This window comes from Callorhinchus milii, unplaced genomic scaffold (assembly GCF_018977255.1).
Source record: "Callorhinchus milii isolate IMCB2004 unplaced genomic scaffold, IMCB_Cmil_1.0 Scaffold33, whole genome shotgun sequence".
NCBI lineage: Eukaryota > Metazoa > Chordata > Chondrichthyes > Chimaeriformes > Callorhinchidae > Callorhinchus > Callorhinchus milii.
The window spans coordinates 879,983-901,448 of record NW_024704774.1 but is presented as its reverse complement, the minus strand read 5'-3'; the positions used below and the strand labels follow the sequence as shown (position 1 = coordinate 901,448).

At 42.4% G+C, this 21,466-nt stretch overlaps 1 protein-coding gene and 1 non-coding gene across 2 annotated transcripts in view; both read right to left on the bottom strand.

Annotated features, from left to right (window-relative positions):
- Positions 1–290: 290 nt before the first annotated feature.
- The window catches only part of LOC121851367, a 36,967-nt gene continuing 15,791 nt past the window's right edge, over positions 291–21,466 (bottom strand). Inside the window, exons 4-10 of the mRNA XM_042345214.1 lie at positions 18,106–18,355; positions 11,529–11,653; positions 7,948–8,135; positions 6,571–6,679; positions 4,769–4,936; positions 3,012–3,153; positions 291–665 (exon numbers count right to left, since the gene is read on the bottom strand). Coding sequence (XP_042201148.1) covers positions 556–665; positions 3,012–3,153; positions 4,769–4,936; positions 6,571–6,679; positions 7,948–8,135; positions 11,529–11,653; positions 18,106–18,355 — 1,092 coding nt within the window. The 3' untranslated portion in view covers positions 291–555. The remainder of the gene's footprint in view (positions 666–3,011; positions 3,154–4,768; positions 4,937–6,570; positions 6,680–7,947; positions 8,136–11,528; positions 11,654–18,105; positions 18,356–21,466) is intronic.
- trnas-cga lies at positions 8,491–8,562 on the bottom strand. Its single transcript has one exon. It is a non-coding gene; the product is annotated as a tRNA-Ser (tRNA).

The following is a 21,466-nucleotide window of genomic DNA, read 5'->3' as shown; positions in this document are numbered from 1 at the left end:
TATGCTCTTGTCCAAGACTCTATGTCAGACAGACAATTAGTCAGGACATTAACGGCCCTGGAGTCGAAGGTGGAGGCAGCAAGATAGGGTTGGGTGGCATCCACATACATGAGATACCACATACGTACCCCATGACTGCAGATGACATCACTGAGCAGGAGCATGTTTAGATTGAAGAGGAGGGAACCGAAGATAGAGCCCTGCGGGAAGCCACACATGACAGTGCTGGGGCTAGAGGAGAAGCCGTTGGAAGACACAAAGTGCAGATGGTGGGAAAGGTAAGTTTGGAACCAGGCAAGGACAGAACTGTTGAGGCACAGGTGAGAGGAAAGGCAGTGGAGCAGAATACTAATGTGAAGGTAGTCAAAAGTAGATTCAGTAAACACAACATGCAAAAATATGGACTTAAATGACAAGTAAACAGTTGTCAAGTAGTCATGTATCACTGGTTCAGCTGTTTGAGGGTAAAATCAACATAACTTGATTGGAAATTTCTTGTCTTCTCCAGCAGACAGGAGCTGTCGATTGTTAGGACCCTTCCTTTTGTATTCAGGGTCATTTGGGAGCTGAAGGGGCAGCTGGTGAAGCGGGCTCAAAGACATCATCCTCAATTGTCTCCTCAATGGGTCTCATTTTTGCTGATGTCCTAGTATATGGAGACCTCTCTGTCACATTAAAACAAGAGCAAAATATCAGCAAAGCAAGTAATATCACCTCAATGAAACATTTGACAAAGCTTTATTAACATGCGCATTAGATAATGATTCTAACAAAATAAACTGCTGAATTTTCTACTTAGAATTAAATCCTATTTATTTTTCCACAATCAAGCATTCATGCTCATGTATGTTTGGTTATTTACATTCACTTCTTTTGCAAAGTTTCCCACTGTAATTTAAATCATGCAGAAAAATTCTCAAATGCATACCTTTCCTGTTGTAGGAAAAGCCATGGATTTATTCCAAACTCAGTATCAAATAGGATATAGGGCTACAAAATGAAGCTAACATTCCACAGGCAGAGACCTATTGGCCAGGATACCGGGAAAAACTCCCGTCTCTGTTCTATATTAGACACATTCCATTCAGCAGTGATATACATTCTCTATCATCACCATATAAATACAGCTGAGTCTGGTTAAGAGTAAGAGTTAATAAGACACAACTCAGTCAGATTTCAGTGGCAAACAGTCATGGGTTTCAAATTTGCCCCAATCTGTTCAAGGAGCTATTACTGAAGTCTACCTTGCCACTAATGACTGTGATATTCAGTCTTGGTCTATTTTTATGGGAAATTGCAAGAAGGGCAACTAATAACTTGCTTAATGTGAAATAGGATTACTTTTAACCAGTTGCAAACTAGACATTTCCCAACCTTGTACCTTAATCTTTAAGATCAGATTCCGGAGGTTACATGTAGATTTGTTCAGTTCAAGTCCGAAGGGGTAGTTTTGGAAATAAGACAGCAACTCCTATTGTTATACCATAACATCACCCTGCCACCAGCATGCTGAATGTGGACAGACTATTTTGAATAAGAAGCTTACACTTTCATTTTACCAAAAAATAACTGAAATATCAAGAACTGTGGCAGCTGAATTGGCTGCTGCTCATGTATCTCTTCGAGTCTCAATGCAGTGCATTGCTCGTTGTAGCTCAGCCAAACTGTAGTTCAGATTCGCTGTGGCTAAGCCGACCATTACAGAGGGACTTTCCTACAAAAAGGTGGAAAGAACACAGCAAATGCCATAGCAACTAGATCACATCAGAGACATCTCTAGTGGAAATAAAAGGGAGCGGGTAACATGCTCCTTCATACGGAGAATGTGATGCAGCAAAAGGATTGCTGATGAGAAGGAAGAAACCAAAATACATAACAGAGAAGGCCACCGTGTTCTGGTGGCTTCGAAGAGCATTCTGGAAGTCTTCACAACAAGCTTACTCACAATTAATGAATCTTTTTAAGATCCGGCGATTCAATTAAATCTCTCACAAATTAGTAGGATGATTTAAATTGTGAGTTTATAACAGATTTTTCAGTACCTGGTACAATGCAGTTAGTCATAACTGGACTGAGCATGAACAAAATGCATCAGTTGACGTCGGTCAGGCAAATTAGAGCAGTCTTGCAGGTTAGCTCCTTGTTTATAAAACAAGAGCAAAGCGTTAATTTCAGGCACAGAAGAAATACATGCACACACAATGCAAACACAAAAATTTCAATATGTCAACCAACAATTTTAATCAAGATGTACATAGTGTAGGATTGGTTTATGTAGCCACATCATCATGTTTACTTTCAAAGTTTTCTGAAGATTGCTTTTAGGATACATGGTGAAGCCTCATATTTGGATACTGATGAAATCTTACATTAGGTAGACTTTCTGAAGTTTTGTTTTGTTTAATATACCTTCGGGAACCACAGAATGTCTTTCCTCAGGAGAGTAAATCAATGAAGTTGAGGCCACAATATAATCTAACTACTGTCATATGCTTTGTGGAAGTAATGGGTTTACCCTTTTTCACATTCCAAGCTTTTTTTTACATGCTGAAAGACATATTTGTTGTCAAGGAGCATTGTTGGCCTGACAGATTGTCAGTCTGGCGTGTTGGTGATTCTGGCTCAGTACAAACACCAGATATGGAATGTCAGCAGTCAGTTAGCCTGGACTGTCAGGCTGTTGGAGAATGTCAAGACTAGGAGTGCAAGAGTTGGCCCCTGAAATGAAGATAAGGAAGTCTAATGGTTTATGTTAAGTGGAAAGTTGTTAGTTTCATGAATTGCCCTTTCTTTGTCGTGTTCAGGTGGATTTATTGCTACCAATTTTAGACAGTGAAAGCAGAAATGGGCTTGTGGTCCAATGTGCATGGTTTGATCTTGAAAGGACCAAACCTCCTCGCTCAGTGCAAATCCTGTTTTCACAGACTCGGAGTATCCTGATGATTTTCACAATTCCTTATCATTAAATGCTCAAGCAAGGTAAAGAAATGTGTCATTTATTTGATGCTCACGGACAGACGATGCAGTGGAACTTCCTCGTAAGAAAGAAGACAGTCCGTCCTCTGCGTCACTAGTACTGGCCATGGTATTTCTCACTTTCATCATTGAAAGCTGTGAGCACAGACTTGGCTGTCGCTCAAACTTCTTGGCAGTCTGTAATAGAAAGGAAATTGGATTTTCAGAAAAAATAGCAAAACATGCATCCATGCTTTCTATTGCATACCTGTAATATAATTTGCTTCTATTATACTATGGGTGCTCAAACGGCTCACTAAAGGTAGAACAGATTGTTGTAATTCGGTGACAAAACGTACCCTTTCCCTGCCATATAAGTGTATATGACCAACGAAACCATCAGACCAATGAAAAGAGTCTATGCCATAAAATACTCGCAGCCCTTACATGCGTGTTTTTTGACTGTCCTCCTGGGGGTGGGGGGATGGGGGGGGAGGGTAAGCATCATCTCCTTGGAGCTAAATCTGCGGTGGTCTCGGTAGTCTGGTTACTGAGCCAGGTGGGTCTGCAGTACTCCAAGACACTGCTGATAACAGCACAGCGGCTCATCGGCAGGATCTGGAAGGGCAGACCTGTCACTGGAGGCATGGAATCATCCTATTCAGCTCCTGTTAACCCTACAAAGCCAAAGCCAAAGCCCTAATGGGTAGGGTGTTCCTAGATGGACAAGCAGTGGGAAACTTGCCAAACAGTGCTATTGATTGCAAACTATGTGGTTTTCGCTGATTAGCCTCCAGCAATACCTCCAACATAGTTTATTTTCCTGCCAGTACACCCCACTCAGATCTACTATGCATTCCTCACCTCTTCCATCCTACCATCTGTGACCAATAAGCCCCCTCACTCCCTAGAATTTACCTTGCAATCTCTCTTTGTTTGTGCTTTGTAAACACCCATAAACTTCCCTTCCTCTCTTCCCTGCTCAGTGATTCAGCAACAATGTTCCATTTATAGAGCGCCCTTCATGCAGGGTAATGTCCCAGAGCTTCAGGCACGATCTGAAGATAAGGATTCCCCCATTACCATTGTGTTTTGCTTCAAGTTGGTTATCCTATTTCAAAAGTGCTATATAAGTGCTAGTTGTCACTCAGTTAACTATCTTACCAACAATAAAAATTTTTTTTTAAAAATCTTGATTTTTTTTGGTCAACTGGGTGACACATACAGAAACCGTTTGCCATGCTTGAAAGTATCCAAACAAAGTTCCATGCTTCCCACCTACATATGGAAATTCACGAATCTGGAATGCAGTGTGCACTCTCTTTTGGGAGGGACACACTTGCTTACCTATTTCAGGGCAGTAGTAGGTGCAGGTCAGCAAGGGCCAATGCTTGGGGACCTCAGAGTGTGCATTGGGAGTAATGCTGAACTTTAACCAGATAAATTACATAGGTTTCCATTGAGAGCAGTGTCTGGCAAGCTTCCCGCTGTTGTCCAGCTATAACCGGCCTATCTTGCTAGTTCATTAACGGGCAAGCTTACAATATATAAAAGCGTTGCCACCATCCCTTCAATAAACCAGGAGGGGGTGAATTGTCTTAGACTTCACTCACCCATTGGATCTGGTTTTAATCCTCTCCCAGGTATCCTGTGGGAGACCCAATTAATTCAGTTCAAAGTGCAAGAATGAAACATTTATCGACATAAAGGTAGGTCATAACCTCTTATTGCAGTACAGCAGGTCTGTCAATTCCGATGCAGGATTATTCTACAAGCATGTGTTAAATAATAATAATAATAGATAAAAGTCTACCTTGTCACTCAGTGTTGGGTCATTCAATGAGTACAGCTTATTTGTAATGTCTTTGCCTATTATATATTTGAACACTTCGTGAAGAAATGGTTCAGACTCCAAGAAGAAAGTCAACCTCTCTCTGGACCAGCACAAAAACTTGCAGGTATCTTCAGCTACAATGGTTACCTAAACAGAGAAAATATCAGTCTGAGACACTAGTCCTGGTATCCAAGCATAAACATCATTAACCTTTTAATATGAGCAATGGTATATCTTACAGAATCAAATGTATCTATACTATTTTAAAGGTCTCAGCCTGGCTCAGTTGGTAGGACTCTCACTTTTGAGTCAGAAGGTTGTGGTTTCAAGCCCATGTCAGAACTTCAAGCTCACAGTCTAGGCTAGGAGACCTGGGGGAGTGCTGAGTTGTCAGAAGTTAAACTGAGGTAACGTCTTCCTGGTCAAATTGCACTATTCAAAAACAGTTGTGAGGTTTTCCTGGTGTCCTAGCCAACAAACCCCCGAATAGAATTGGTTATTCTTTTCACGGCTGTTTGTGAAATATTGCTGTGAGTAAATTGTCAGCCATAGTCAGCTTTCTGCAGGAGCTCAGGGAACCATTCAATCATATCTTGCTTTGTATTGCTACTCCTGTACATGAAGGGCTCATTTATAATACATAGTCCTGATATTTGACTTTGCTTTAGATATGTCATTGCTTACTGCTCCTAAGTGTGGCGCAGAGAGATTTTTGCTCTCCTCGACACAGAGGTTCTTCTTTTGTAATGCATATGCACCTTCAGAGGAAATTTCAACCTTCTGAACTACAATATATCCAAGTCTAGCCATTTGAAATTCATATTTTGAAAAAAAGTATCTCGCGTTTATCAAGTCATGGCTTTTAGTATTTGTGCTAATTAATATCAGTTATTAGCAATTTTATATTGGTTATATTATAGGAAATTAACTCCAACAGCAAAGGCAGAAAAAATAAATGTATATGAAATGTACAAATAGTTTTCTTCCAATACATATATATTATAGAATTACATATCAGAGCTGTAAATTAGACAACAATAAGTGATGATGAAATGCATTTGTGTGCATAATTTTCACTGTAAGCTCTGGAGGATCCATGCATTTCATAATAAATAATAAATCATTACAACTGATATAGTGCCTTATCACATCATTGAGACATCTCAAAGTGCTTCACACTATATTACTGTGAAGTATAGTGACTGCTTATCTGTAGGTGGAAGTTGCAGCCAATTTGCACACGGCAATGTTCCACAAACAGCCAAAGTGAGTGACCAATTTTATTTGGAAGATTATTGGCCTAGAAACCAAGAGAAACTCCCTTCTCTCTTCGAATAGTGTCATGAGATCTTTAACATCCGCCTGAAAAGGCAGATGGGACCTCAGTTTAATATATTTTCGGAAGGACAGCACTTCCAATAATGCAGTACATTTGTATATTTACAAAGCATGCAAACAGCTTTAGAGTTCATCAACATGTTCCTTGTGGAACACATTTAATACAGCTAAACATTAGACTAAAGGTATGTGGACTCAAGCTTTGGAGAGGGTTGATGAACAAACATTTTAAATGCACAGCGTGTGGTGATATGTAAATAAACTATTCAGTGGAGGTAGATTGCATCACAAATTGAAGAGGGAATTAGAAAGCTGTTTGGGAACAAATCAATTGAGGGGTTTAATTACAGTAGTACAGGATTATCTATATATTTTTTAAATCTTTTCTCATCAGGTTGGATCTTTGGCCTTTTCTATGTTCCTAAGTGCTTATATTATTATACCTGAAATTTTTCTCCTTTGTTCATCTGAGTTGATCGAAATTCCGGAGAGTCGATGAAAGCATTTGGGTAGATATTGTGCAGGAAGTGGCCCCGATAAGAAACCTTCATTCTGTTGAACAAAATATCTGAAGTTAAGTTGCATCAGAAAACAATATTTTCTGTGAAGCGCTTTGAGACGTGTGATACTATTGTTTTATAGAATACACAGTATTGCATATGATTTTACAAGGGTTAATGAGCAACACTTTGCATTTGGTATGTTTATTTGTGGGACACTGCTGTGCGCAATTGGCTGCCGCATTTCACCCACAAATATACAGTCAATTCACTTTACAGTCTATTCTGTGAAGCGCTTTGAGACGTCTAGAAGACGTGAAAAGCGCTATATCAAATGCAAGGATTATTATTATTATTACTATCAAAGAATAACGAGACATTGCAAGCCATTAACTAAAAAACCTGTAGACTGAAATGAGACAACTGAGAGGATCCTGCTTGCAAGTGTTATCATTATTTTTATATTTATATTTTAAAACAAATGTTGAGAGGTTCACAGGGTGGTTGAGTCAATGAGCATAATGGAGAAGAATCTTTGGACTAGTCTAGAAATTAATTGAGAATCAGCTATCATCACGAATATTCAGGAGTAGCCACTACTTGGCAATTGTTGAAATCAAAGCCTAACATGAGTACAAAACATACAGACCAGAAAGGTCTCTGATTTGGTGTAAATTAGCCATGTTCAATTGGAAGACAGGAATATTACAATCAACCTCAATGGCCTTGAGTTAAGGGGAGGGGTATGGAGGGTTCCCAATCACTTATCCAGTGGCTCCTCTATTTCGACATCAGCTGATGACAGGATCGGAATTGTCTGTCATGCAGAATGCAATAGCTGCCAACACTCCCTGCCTGGGTTCAAATATATAAATAAAGACCTGCCACTTAGCCGAGAAATAACGCAGGGCAAACACCCCCTGTGAGATCCTCAGTTATCATCTTAGGAAGCGAGAGGAAGAAACAAAACGGAAAAGCAAGGAGGGAAAACGTACCCTCCATGTGACAGAATTTGAAGACCCATAAGATATTCTTTCACATGTTACACACATTCATATTTTTGGAAAAATAGCTGGAGTGCACATTGCTAAAGTGTAAGTGTGGAACATGGCATTAAGAAGAAAGATTATTCGACTGCAACGGTGACATTTGAACACACCAGACGCAGGCCATTGAGAAATGGCAATAACCTGTATTGGTTAACTTACAGTTTGATCTAAATTGGAATAAAAGTACTACAGTCCTGTTAATAAAAACGTTGCAGTGGATATACATATACTAAATATATAGTGAAACCAAGACAACTACCCTTTGACTTACTTTCCCTTTAACAGGACACTCAGTCGGACATCAACACAGGTTTTATCTTCTGCAGCATAAGTCTGATCTTTTTGGAGTGTCATAATATTGCAGAATTGCCCTGTTAATCTTTGGAACATTTCTGGAGGCACATGAAGCGGATCAAACATCCTCCTATAAAGTGCCTTGAGCTCCTTGTCAATCTTAATCTGGAATGAAACAAAGTACTTAGGTGTGATTGAACTTCATAATATTGTATAAAGTGACTCCATATAATACAGGGAAACCCTACTCTGAAGCAGTCAGCTGAGTTCAATTTCTCAATAATAATAATAATCCTTGCATTTGATATAACACTTTTCACGTCTTCTAGACGTCTCATTGCGCTTCACAGAATTTACTGTAAAGTGAATTGACTGAATACTTGTTGGCGAAACAAGGCAGCCAATTACACACCGCAGAGTCCCACAAACAGTTGTGGATTGAAGTGACCAATTTTATTATTTTTTTTTTTCTTGAGGGTTAATTATCAGGGGTGTGGAGTAACGAAACTTGCCCAAGACTTCACCCAGCTGGGAATTGAACCCAGGACTCTTGCTTTCGAGGGGAGTGCTCTAACCACTGAGCTACAGGACTCAATGGTCACATTATAAACGTTTGCCCACAATATTTTATAGTATATCATGTGAAACGCTTTGAGACATCTCAACGATGTGATAAGGTGCTATATCAATTGCAAGGATTATTATTGTTATTATTTCCCTTTATTATAGCCAATTTCACAACATAGCACTCCTGAATTAAGTAAATACCGTTTAGATGTAGCAGTTAATTCAAATAAATAATAAGTACACCTTGGCATTGTACCCTCCCCACTTTAAAATATATTTACCAAAGAACTCCCCGACAACAATCCCAAAAGGATCCCATCCCCTCCACTCTACAATCTAATTGTTCCAAAACTCAGTGACTGAGGATCTTTGCCCTCTCCAATCCTAAAATGCTTCCAGATTACATCAACAGATACAATACTAAAGTTAATCATTTTGTTTTCTTCCTCAGACAGTCAGCAGAGAAGCACTCAACAACAACAAATTGCATTTATATAGCACCTTTCACGTTGGGAGGATGTCCCAAGGCGAAGGACAATCGAGGGTTTGCACCCAAGCTGGAGTTGGATTTGAGAGGGCTGGAGGTGGGAAGATGACTCAAGGCATGGTCAAAGAGAAAGGTCTTGAGACCTTTTATTTTTTATTTTTGTAATCACTCAGTTCATAAAAAAAGTATGCACATCTGGCTGATGGGCTGGAGTTTGAATCTTTGTCACACAACATGTTCAGGTAGTAAATTGACATTTTAGAAGTGGTCCGAAGTCCCAACTTCAAATGGGGATTGGAATATGTCTTTTTAAAAAGATATAGAGCAGCAAGGTTAAATTTGGTCTCAGATCTGTATTTTAATGAGAATGTAATTATTTAATCGAAAAACCTGTGGGCTGTTGGGAGAACAGTAATTATCTAAGTCAGGGTTGTCCAACCCTCTACCAACCTCCTAACGCCCTCCAAACCTGCCCGCTCCCTCCTCTCAGAGGGCTCTGGCCTGTCTCACCATTGACGGGCATGCCTTCAGCCACTTTGCCCCCACCCTCTGGAACTCCATCCCACAGTCCCTCCATCTCACCTCCTCCAAGACCCATCCCAAGACCCTCCTCTTCAACCATGCCTTTGGTTACCCTCCTTCCCCCCACCTGCCCTCCACCCTCCCCCATCTCGACCCCCAGCTCAGGTCCAAAACACTGATTGTCCAGCTCCTGGGGACGTGCTCCCGATATGAAAGGTGCTATACAAATGTAATTTTGTTATTGTTGTCCAACCTTTTGGCTGCCGCGGGCCAGATTCCCTATTTGAGAAAGGTCCGCGGGCCACATCCAACGTGGACCAGCTGACAGTCCGTGGGCCACATCCAGCCCGGCCAGTGATTTTATCTGGCCCGAGACCATTTCCAACATTCCAACTTCCACTCCCTCTCTCCCTGGTGAACGTCCTCCCAGGGCAGCGACAGGAGCTAGAGGTTGGGAGGAAGAGGCACGGAGGGTGGAAATAATACCGGTCGTTACTGTAGTTTGTCAGGAAGGCAAGCGCGTCTCTTACCAACTGCGTCTTTAGTAACTTAGTCCTGCTGCTGCAGATAGTGACCCGCACGGCTGATTGGGAAAGAGGGAGATTGAGAGAGGGGGAGAGAGGAGAGGGGGGGGATGAAACAGGGGGAGACGGGGGGAGGAAATAAAGTAAAACCAAATTTGTCAAACCCATGAGGCATTTCCTCTTTAACGGTGAAGATGTTGGCATGAGAATAACATGGAGCCACTTAGACTGAGTTAGACTCAGATAGTCTAAGGTGACACACCGATGCAGGTGTGCTGCATTGTCAGAAGTGCTGTCTTTCAGGTGAGACATTAAAGCGAGGCCCAATCTTCCTGTTCAGGTTGGATATTATAAATCCCATGCAATACAGTATTCGAAAAAAGAGAAGGGAGTTTTTCCTCGGTATACTGCCCAACAATCCCCCAGAAATGTTAGTCAGTCACTTAATGGCTGTTTGTGGGACACTGCTCTGTGCAATTTGGCTACTGCATTCACCCACAAAATACAGTCACTGCATAATAGAGTACATTTTGTGAAGTGCTTCGGGACATCCTTGCGATCATCTTCTATATACTAATAAAACGACAATGTCTGTCTGTGCTTCAAGAAGGATCTCAATAAATGATTGACGTAGAGACATGATTTATACCTCATCAGAAAGGTCTTGCACCTGATAGTGACATGGGTATATTTGTTTTCAGGTATCTCCTATTGTTCATGAGTTATTTTCAGTTTTGCGTTTTTGCTGCAGTTACACCTGGTGGCCGCCGAGTCAAAGTGGCTCTGTGGCATCGTGCATCACAGAGCATGCACGTAGCCAACCCCCACGTTTGGAAAGCTGGAAAGCAAAAGTTCTTCAAAGAATGAGGTCAAGAGTTTGGGGTTTTTAAAATAGGGAATTTCTGTCAACCCTGCCAAGAAAGCAAGTGGACGGCTTAACAAAAATGTTATTTCATCGGAAATGTCCTGTCTGTGAAGGGTTGTCTCAATTTCTTCATTTATGTAGCATTTTTTGAGCTTCCAGAATTTGGCAAATTGTTGAATTCAGTCTTAACTTTAAAGTTGGTTTCTCTGTGGCTCTGAAAAGAGCCTGTAAAAAAGACAGCTTTAAAATTATCGCTGATTTAAGGATCAGCTGTATTCTTAGCCCATTGAAATAATAATAGTAATAATCCTTACTTTTGGTATAGCGTCTGTCACATAGGATTGATGTCTCAAACAGCTTCACAGGATTTACTGTACAACGAAATGACTGTGTGGTTCGTAGGTGAGAGGGGCAGCAATTTGCTGACAACAATGTCCTACAAATGGCCGTGAAGTAAATGATCAATTTTATTAATCAATGCTACAACAATAAAGTGAATCCAAACCAGCTGGAATTTCTTCTCAATTAGGAAGGGCGAGCGAGTCAAAGGTTAATTTTACAAAGTGTTTAAAAATAGTGACGTAAATACTTACAGGTCTCCTTTTGTACACCAAATAGAGGAAATGCAGCATGTTGAGAAGCAGGAAAAGAGTATTCCAGATCATAATGTCCAAGGCACATTGGTAAAGTATTGCCCAGATGATAAAGAGTGCACAGGCTGTGAATGAAAATAAAATCAAACCTAGTCACTTCGAAATTCACTGCTGTACAAACAAGCTCATAGAGAAGTGAAGAAGAGCAGAGTTTGGGAGTAGATGGGATAGATATACAGAAATACAGCAAGTTAAAAAGTCATAAAACTTCAGCATTTTTGTGCGTAAAGGCATAATTCAGTACAAGGATGGGCTGGGCAGGATTCCTGTAGCTCGATGGTTAGAGTACTCGCCTCGCAAGTGAGAGAATAGTGTTCAATTCCTGGCAGGGCAAAACCTTGGGCAAGTTTTCTTACTCTACATGGTAGATGTTAAAAACTTTCTGTGAATGGACTCTATATTCTGTGAAGCACTTTGCAATGTCTAGAAGACTTGAAAAGCACTATATCAAATGCAAGGATTATTATTATAATATAGACTAGGGGCCAAGAATTCTCTCTGGTTTGGGACATAACTATAATATCTAGATTCTTTTAAGAACTTCAAAGAATTGGTTTCAAAATTCTGCACACTCTTGAAATGTTTAAAAAAAAGTTGAAGTCTATAACCAGATTTTCAGGCCCCAGAAGGAGCCCCTGGATTAGAGAGGAAAATCAGACAAGGTTCCTGCTACTTTGCCAATATTCACTGTCACAACTTGCACATGAATAATGGTATATAATAAGGGATAGAACAAAAGACTGGAAAACACCAGCTAACTAGTCCTACAGTAGAACAAAAATACACTGCTCTTCTTATACTCTTCAATTCATTGCTTTCCAAAATAACTCTATAATTCCCTCTTGAATTTGTTTCCCCTGCCTCCCTTGGTCGTCTATTCCACATATTTACCGTTCTGTGTTCAGTACTTAAATGGAAAGTGTCTCTTTACCTTTCCTCTTCAGAGCTGGAGCCTATGACTCATTACTACATTTAGGCATCAAAATTACTGTAAATATTGGAAACAGTACAACTTCCAACATTGCATTAGTAATTTCCTGAACTGATTTTGAAAGCTATTTTACAACACTGGCTTGATACTGACACAGAGTGAGTCAGTTGGGCAAGATGTTAAATAGAGAGCCTGTCTGCCTGATCAGATTGGATGTTAAACATCACATGGCACTATTCAAAAACAGAATAGAGAGTTTCTCCCTGGCCTGGCTAACAATGCCCCAAATAAAATTGGTCATTCACTTCATGTCTGTTTTGTGAAACATTGCTGTGTGCAAATTGACTGCCACATTTGCCTATAGAATACACAGTGACTACACTTTACAATATGTCCTGTGAAGTGTTTTGAGTCATCTTCCTGACGTGAAAGGTGTTATAGCAAATGTAAGGATTATTATTAATTATTATGTAACAAAGTAATGACATTACTGGATGAAGAAATTAGTTATGCAAATTTTTTCTCTGTCTACCCTCTCTTTCGTCTTCTTCCACGAGGCCTGGAAGCATCTTAGGTACCAATTCCTCTTGAGACTAATTGCCCTTCAGTTTCCTGCAGCATCCATTCCTCAAACACTCCCTTGGGCTGAACTTCAGCTTGTATCTGGCACAGTATTTGAACAGTTACATCCCTGTGTGTGAAACAAATGAGTTTTCCCTCCTGGACTAAATCTGACTGCTTCTGTTGAGGTGCAATAAATACCTTCAGTCCTGTGCTATTTAGTCTATCTTTTCCAAAGGGAATAGTGATTCATCCTCCCCCTAAAGGTTGGAGTTTCAGATCACCTTCAGACTAATGAAAGGCAAACAGTACTGAAAAGGTTGACTGGGCTGAAGGTAGTTAAGTCGCTTGGTCCGGACAGGTGCAGCGAAGGTACTATGGGAGGCACGGGTACAAATAGCGGAGGCTTTGGCTACAATTTTTCAATCTTCGTTGGACACAGGAGTGGTGCCAGAGGACTGGAGAGTGGCCAATGTTACTCCCCTGTACAAAAAGGGACAGAAGGACAAACCTGGGAACTACAGGTCAGTCAACTTAACATCAGTAGTGGGGAAACTCCTGGAGACTATAATCCAGGACAGAATAAATCTTCACTTAGAAGAATATGGGTTAATTAGGGACAGCCAACATGGATTTGTTAAAGGCAAATCTTGTCTAACAAATTTTTTTTTCGATGAGGTAACGGAGAGGGTGGATAAAGGTAGTGCAGTTGATGTAGTTTATATGGACTTTCAAAAGGCATTTGACAAAGTGCCACATGAAAGACTTGTAAGAAAGATAGAAGCCCATGGTATAAAAGGGACAGTGGCAGCATGGATCCAGAACTGGCTGGGAGACAGAAAGCAGAGAGTTGTGGTGAACAGCTGCTTTTCTGACTGGAGGGAAGTGTACAGTGGCGTCCCCCAGGGATCGGAATTAGGACCACTGCTTTTCTTAATATACATAAATGATCTGGACTTCGGTATAGCAAGTACCATTTCCAAGTTTGCGGACGACACAAAGTTAGGTAGGGTGGTAAACAGTGAGAAGGATAGTAGCCAACTGCAGGAAGACATAGACAGAATGGTAAAATGGGCAGACACATGGCAGATGAATTTCAATGTGGAGAAATGCGAGGTAATGCATTTTGGTAGAAAGAATGAGGGGAGGCAATATAGGCTGGTAATATAATCTTAAGGGGGTGAAAGAACAGAGAGACCTGGGGGTTCAGGTAAATGAATCCTTGAAGGTGGCAGGACAGGTAGATAAAGCTGTAAAAAGGGCATATGGGATACTAGGCTTTATAAATAGGGGCATAGAGTACAAGAGTCAGGAGGTTATGATTAACCTATATAAAACACTGGTTAGGCCTCAGTTAGAATACTGCGCCCAGTTCTGGGCACCACACTATAGGAAGGATGTTAAGGCATTGGAAAGGGTGCAGAGGAGATTTACGAGGATGGTACCAGGAATGAGGGACCTTGATTATGAGGAAAGGCTGGAGAGGCTGGGATTATTCTCATTGGAGCAGAGAAGGTTACGAGGAGACCTGATAGAGGTCTTCAAAATCTTGAGGGGATTTGATAGGTTAGAAAGTGAAAAACTGTTTCCATTGGTGGGTGTGTCGGTGACTCAAGGCACAGATTTAAAATAGTCTCTAAATGAAGCAGAGGGGAGGTGAGAAGACATTTTTTCACGCAGTGAGTTGTTCGAATCTGGAACGCATTGCCTGAAAGGGTGGTCGAGGCCGATTCGATAACAACTTTTAAAACGCGGTGGATGGGTTTTTGAGGAGGATGGGTCTGCAGGGTTATGGGGAAAGGGCTGGGAAAGCGCCGGCACAGACTTGATGGGCCGAATGGCCCCTTTTTGTGCTGTATGATTCTATGATTAGTAAAGCACCAAAGAGGACATTTCACTTTTGAACTGTGCAGTGAAATGACATTTTGATTCAATGTGGAAATGCTGGTCTATTATCCTGGCAGAAATTATAGCTCATGGTTTGTTAACTAAATGTATATCCTGTGTCATCACCTCCAAGTCAGAAGGTTATGGACTCAAGCCCACGTCGGGCCTTTGAATTCACAAGTCTAGGCTGACACTGCAATGCAGTGCGGGGGATTGGGGAGGGGAGAGGTCTGCATTGTTGGAGGTGCCATCCTTTGGATAATTCATTAAACCAGGATCCTGTCTACATGTTCAGGTAGAAATTAAAGACCCCAAGGGAATTGTTCCCAATGTCCTAGCCAACAATCCAAGATAAAATTGGTCATTCACTTCATTGCTGTTTTCGGGATATTGTTGAGCACAAATTAACAAACTGCAAATTGGCTGTCAGACAACCATAAATGCAGTTACTACACCTCACATAAAATTCTCTGAAGAATTTTGAGTAGCTTTGACGATGTATTAATGCGCTATATCAAATGCAACAACAACTCGTACTCTATGTAGTGCCCTTAACTGGAGTATTGTCTCGGAGTGCTGAAATGCAAGGATTATTATTATTTGATCTTTAGATAGTGCCAACACCGCCTTGATTCTTCTGAACCTGACCAACTACATCCACAGTGGCAGCCCCAGCAAAAGATTATCGTTTAAAATGACACTTTTGACTCGAAAATTGGTAGTGACAGAATCAAAATATGGACCAGCCCACCACCAATTGAACAACATCACGCCTGTAAAATCAACAACTCCATTTACAGATTTATAGCCTTGAAGACCAATATTTTCACTTCTCCATCTCAGAGTAACTGATTTAAAATTGTAACACCAACATAATGTATTCCTAACACATTCCCTCAACGGATGGCACTAGTGAGACGTACTGCACATGTCTCTTTTCTGGTTTGTATCCACTCCCTCTGTATTCTCTTAAAGTAATCAGAACTAAGACTGCAATATTGGTCTAAGAAGCAATACAGTGGTGCAGATAGCTGTCATAATCTGATATTTTAATTTGATATAATGCCTTTCATATCAGGAGAATGTTTCAAAATGCTTTGCAGGATATACTGTAAAGTGTATTGACTGTATCGTGTAGGCAAACACAGCATCTAATTTGTGCATAGCAACGGACCCCTATCATACAGTTTGTCAGGGTAACTGATCTGGACAGGAACACAGCTCTGTGCACAAGGTCGGACAAGGCACATTAACCAAAGATTGTATCTTTGCTGCAAAATGAGAGAGTCTAACATTCTGAGCTCAAATCTCAACCCATTTGGACACAGATCGCAGTCAACTAAGTGAAGTAACCTGTGGAAAGGGAAGGAACACTACAGGTGTCATATTATTACTAAAGTGATATTCCAGATTTTGGAAAATTTATGTAGCTATTTTGGATCTGGGTTGAAAACATGCTGCCCCACATTGATTGATTTGGGGATTGTTATTTTCCTGTAAAACAGCAGAAAAACCTGTAAATATACAGGAGCACGTTTTTCTTAGCAGCTCTGTCTGTAGCCTTTCTATGTTATTAGCAAATCAGTCCTGGTCCTCTGCTGCTCACAATATTTAGAAATGTTCCTGATGAACCTAAACACGTCTTCAAATTTAGAGGTACCAACCTTCAAAACACACTGCCAACTGGTGCAGCAAACAATGAGTCAGCCAAAGCATTCAAACAGGATTTGAACCAATTTCTAATGCAACAAAGAAATAGAAGGGAAAAGAACACAAGTTGACAAAAAGCTCAATAGGGCCAATACTCAACCCTCCAGTACATTACCTCTGTTATCATAGTAACCATTTGTGCTTTGAATAGTCCCAAAGATTTTCTCTCCAATAACTATCACTTGATAATTATTCCAAGTATCTATCAATGAGTACAATTGTTTTCCTAATGTAGAATCATTGATTTGTCCGATTTATCCCGACCCTTGTACCTTCCTCCCCTCTCCCTTACTTCATGTAGCTGCGATCTGTGCTCAGATGAGTTGAGAACTGAGCTCAGAATGTCGGACTCTCCCTCTTTTGCAGCCCAAAGCAATGCAGCCTTAGGCTAATGTGCCCTATCTGAGCTTATGGACAGCAGTGCTGCAAAATCAACCAACAGCTATATAGATAAGGGTCCATTGCTGTGCACAAATTTACAAATTTAAAATATATTATTATAGCAGTAAAAAGTAGGAACTTGGTCGTAGTTGATTGGCGGATTGCTTTCCGGGGGTAATAATCTCTCCCACTCAAAAAAAATGATACTTGGTTACTCAATCCATGACTGTTTGTGGGATGCTGCTGTATTCAATTGGTTGCCGCGTTTCACCCACAAAATATATGGTCAATTCACTTTACGATATATTCTGTGAAGCTCTTTGCAATGTCTCAACAACGTGATAAGGAGTCATATCAAATGCAAGTATAATTGTTATTATAGCACAGCAAAAACCCTTTTATGTTTTCCATTTCAATTTTTTTNCCCTTTTAAAAGTAAATTCCCTTTTAAAAGTTTTGTTGTGAATTTACTTTACAATAACTTCCATTTATATCCACTGGTAGCACTACTTTATCTTGACTTTCAGTCAGAATTTCCCTCATTTAGGATATTAAGTGTTATATAATTCAGTGAGATTCATTGCCTCTATAGATAATAAAGGTTACTTGCCTCATCCTCCATAGCATGTTCCCTGCACAAGTGGGGAATCAATTGCAAGTCCACACACGGTTTGGCAATATCAATAAAACTGAATACGGTTTTAAATGTACTCTGCCAATCACAAATCCTTTGAAGAATATTTAACTGTTGCAGTTCCCTAGCCATCTATTAGTTTTTTGACAGTAGACAAGTAGACTTTTTTGCCAGCAGATCCAAACAACTGTTTGTCTCTCCCACTTTCTGCCCTCTCTGCTCCAATTCTATTGCATTCATTATATATCTAGCTCTTGAACGTGTAACATTTCATTGTATCGGTGCGAAATTTAATGTGGCTAATTCCATAACCCGTGTTAATCCTTTGCTGCGTTTTCAGTCAGTGATAATCCTAAACTGACACTGGATTCCCTCCCACACGCTGGTCCTTGTTCCTGGTATGTATTGCTCACCTGCGCTTATCATAGCTCGCAGGAGGATCATGTGGAGTTTGACTGTGGTTGGGATGACCAGCCCAATGGCTAAGCACAGGTTGGCGACGTGGAATACCATATGATGGATTTCTTTCCAATTATCACATTCATTGGTCTGGTCTGCAAACGGCTCCGTCACGTCACCCAAAACAGCAGGTGCCGAGGAGGTGTTGGAGGAGAGGAAGCTGGACATCCACGAGGTTTTCGGTGTAACATTCATCCTGGCAAATTAAATCTGTGACAGCAGAGAGATCGCAGGAGAAAAGGGTCAGATAAGATCTAGTGGAAGCAGATGCGAGTCAAGCCGTGCAACCCATCACTAGAGCCCTTGGCCAGCAAGTCCTGCTCGGCTTTTCAACGCTATTCGGATTTGGTATGTGAAGCGCAAAACGAGGCGAGGCGTCTCCCTCCATCAGCCCCCCACCTCCTCCCCGCACCCCCCATAACACCCCCCCAGCACTGCTCTGGATGCAAAAACACCCCCTACCACAGAGATGGTGCAACGTGAAGTGTGAATCACAAGATGGTTGTGATCAAACTAGTGAGAGAGAGACAGAGAGAGACACAGAGAGAGAGAGAGCTAGAGAGAGAAACAGAGAGACAGAGAGAGAGAGACACAGAGAGAGACACACACAGAGAGAGAAACAGAGATAGAGAGAGAGAGAGAGAAACAGAGAGCTAGAGAGAGAGCCACTGAGAGAGAAACAGAGAGATAGAGAGACACAGAGAGAGAAACAGAGAGATAGAGAGAGACACACAGAGAGAGAAACAGAGAGATAGAGAGAGACACAGCGAGATAGAGAGACACAGAGAGGGAAACAGAGAGATAGAGAGCGTGAAACAGAGAGATAGAGAGAGAGAAACACAGAGAGAGAAACAGAGAGAAAGAAAGAGAGATAGAGAGAGACACAGAGAGAGAAACGGAGAGACAAGAGAGAGAGAAACAGAGATAAAGAGACACAGAGAGAGAAACAGAGAGAGAGAGAAACAGAGAGAGAAACAGAGAGATAGAGAGAGACACAGAGAGAGAAACAGAGAGATAGAGAGAGACACAGAGAGAGAAACAGAGAGATAGAGAGAGAGAGACACAGAGAGAGAAACAGAGAGAGCGAGAGAGCCTGTGAAGTCAGGTCAGGCTGCAGTGTGGGCACCACAAGTGCTTTCCTTCTCACACCTTCTCATGATCACATTCCCAGTTGTCAGTGATCTAACACTGCGCTCTATCGCCGCTCTTCAAGAACAACTTCTCAATTGTTTTGAATCTATATATATTATATATAAAGAGCTATTTGCCGCTATATTTTTGAGGAGGCAAACTAATCACTGTTACATTCCCAGCTCCTGCTCCAGGAAAGGCAGCCTCAGCAGCTACAACTCTCCTCCTCTACTCGCCCCAAACTCACACCCCCACCCACTCACACCCCCACCCACCCACCCACTCACACACCCACAGACCCACCCACCCACTCACACACCCACCCACTCACACCCCCACCCCCACCCACCCACTCACACACCCACCCTCACACCCCCACCCACTCACACCCCCACCTACTCACACCCCCACCACTCACACCCCCACCCACTCACACACCCACCCTCACCCACCCACCCCCACACACCCACCCACACACACCCACACACACCCACTCACTCACCCACCCACACACCCACAGACACACTCACCCACAGACACACACCCACCCACAGACACCCCCACCCCTACCCCCACCCACAGACACCCCCACCCCTACCCCCACACACAGACATCCCCACCCCTACCCCCACCCACAGACACCCCCACCCACAGACACCCCTACCCACAGACACCCCCACCCACGGACACCCCCACCCACGGACACCCCCACCCCCACCCCCACAGACCCGCAGCAACTGACTGCCAACAGGGAGTTTATTTCCAATAGCTCCAAATGGTGAAACACACCACTGACACTGACACCGCCTCTCACAGCCCCAAACAAAACAGAGCCTCAAACAAACTTATTTCCCCTGTGATGTGAGCAGCGCCCCCCACCCCCCAGCCAGAGCCATAGCCACAGCCAGAGCCAGAGCTACAGCCAGAGCCAGAGCCAGAGCCACAGCCACAGCCAGAGCCACAGCCACAGCCACAGCCACAGCCAGAGCCAGAGCCACAGCCACAGCCAGAGCCGAGCAGCTCCTGCCCCTCCCTCCCTCCCTCCCTCACTGTAAAGCCTAACCCCCCCACACCCCCCGGGACTGACCGGGAGCAGAGCTCAGCCACAGCCCCGAGACAACCCCCCCCTCCCGCTCCCCCCCTTCCCCACCGCTCCCAACTTCCCCTCCGCTCCCACTCCGGCTCTCGGGATCACTCAAAACTCGGTACCTGTTTTCTGAACAACTTTTAAAAACAAACAAACAAACAAACAAACGCGTGAGTGTGTCTCTCTCTCTGTATATATATATATATATATAATATAATATATATGATCTATATTTACCTTCGCCGCAGATATCTAACCGCTGTGAATTATTGTGTGGGCGACAGAGCAAAGTGAGCAGCGCCCACACAGAGAGGCTGCAATGTCGGTCGAGAGAGAGAGAGAGAGAGAGAGAAGAGGGGGAAAAAAATGCAGCGGAATGAAGCGCAGAGCATCGACTAAAATGGACATGAGAGAAGCGAGTGGCGGAGGGGAGAGAGCGCACCCTCTTGATTGACAGCACAGTCACTACAGCTCTCCGCAACCACCAGGTGGTGAGACGTCTCGCTTCAGGGGCCACTGCTGCCTCCTCTGCATAGGGTTTTGTCACACAGGGGAAAGCAGCGCAATAATGATAATAATGATAACAATAATGATAATAATCGTCGTCCTTGCAATTTTGATGTCGCGCCTCATCACGTCTTCGAGGCGTCTCACAGCATACACCGCAGAGTGAATTGACTGTATGTTTTGTGGGCGAAACGCGGGCGGTCAATTGCTCACAGTGTCGCTTGTCTGGATAGTGTAGTGTGAGCAGGAGGGTCATTTGTCAGCCAAACTCCCATATCTATTTTAAAGCTGAATGAGTTATTGTTCACCCCCCCCCCCCCCCACACACACACACACACACACTTTCCGTCCTTACGGATCAGGCCGAGGTTAAATCAATGTCCCATCTGCCTGTTCAGGTGGATCTCAAAGATCCCGGGCCACTTTCGAAAAGAGAAGGGGAGTATTTCTTGGTCAACATTCTCTCTGGATGAAATTGGTCACTCGTGTCATTGCTGTTTGTGGGGCATTGAAGGGTGCAGGGTCTCGGATGTTACCATCACCAACAAGGCCATCTCTGACCACCATTTCATTACCCTCAACTCCTCTAT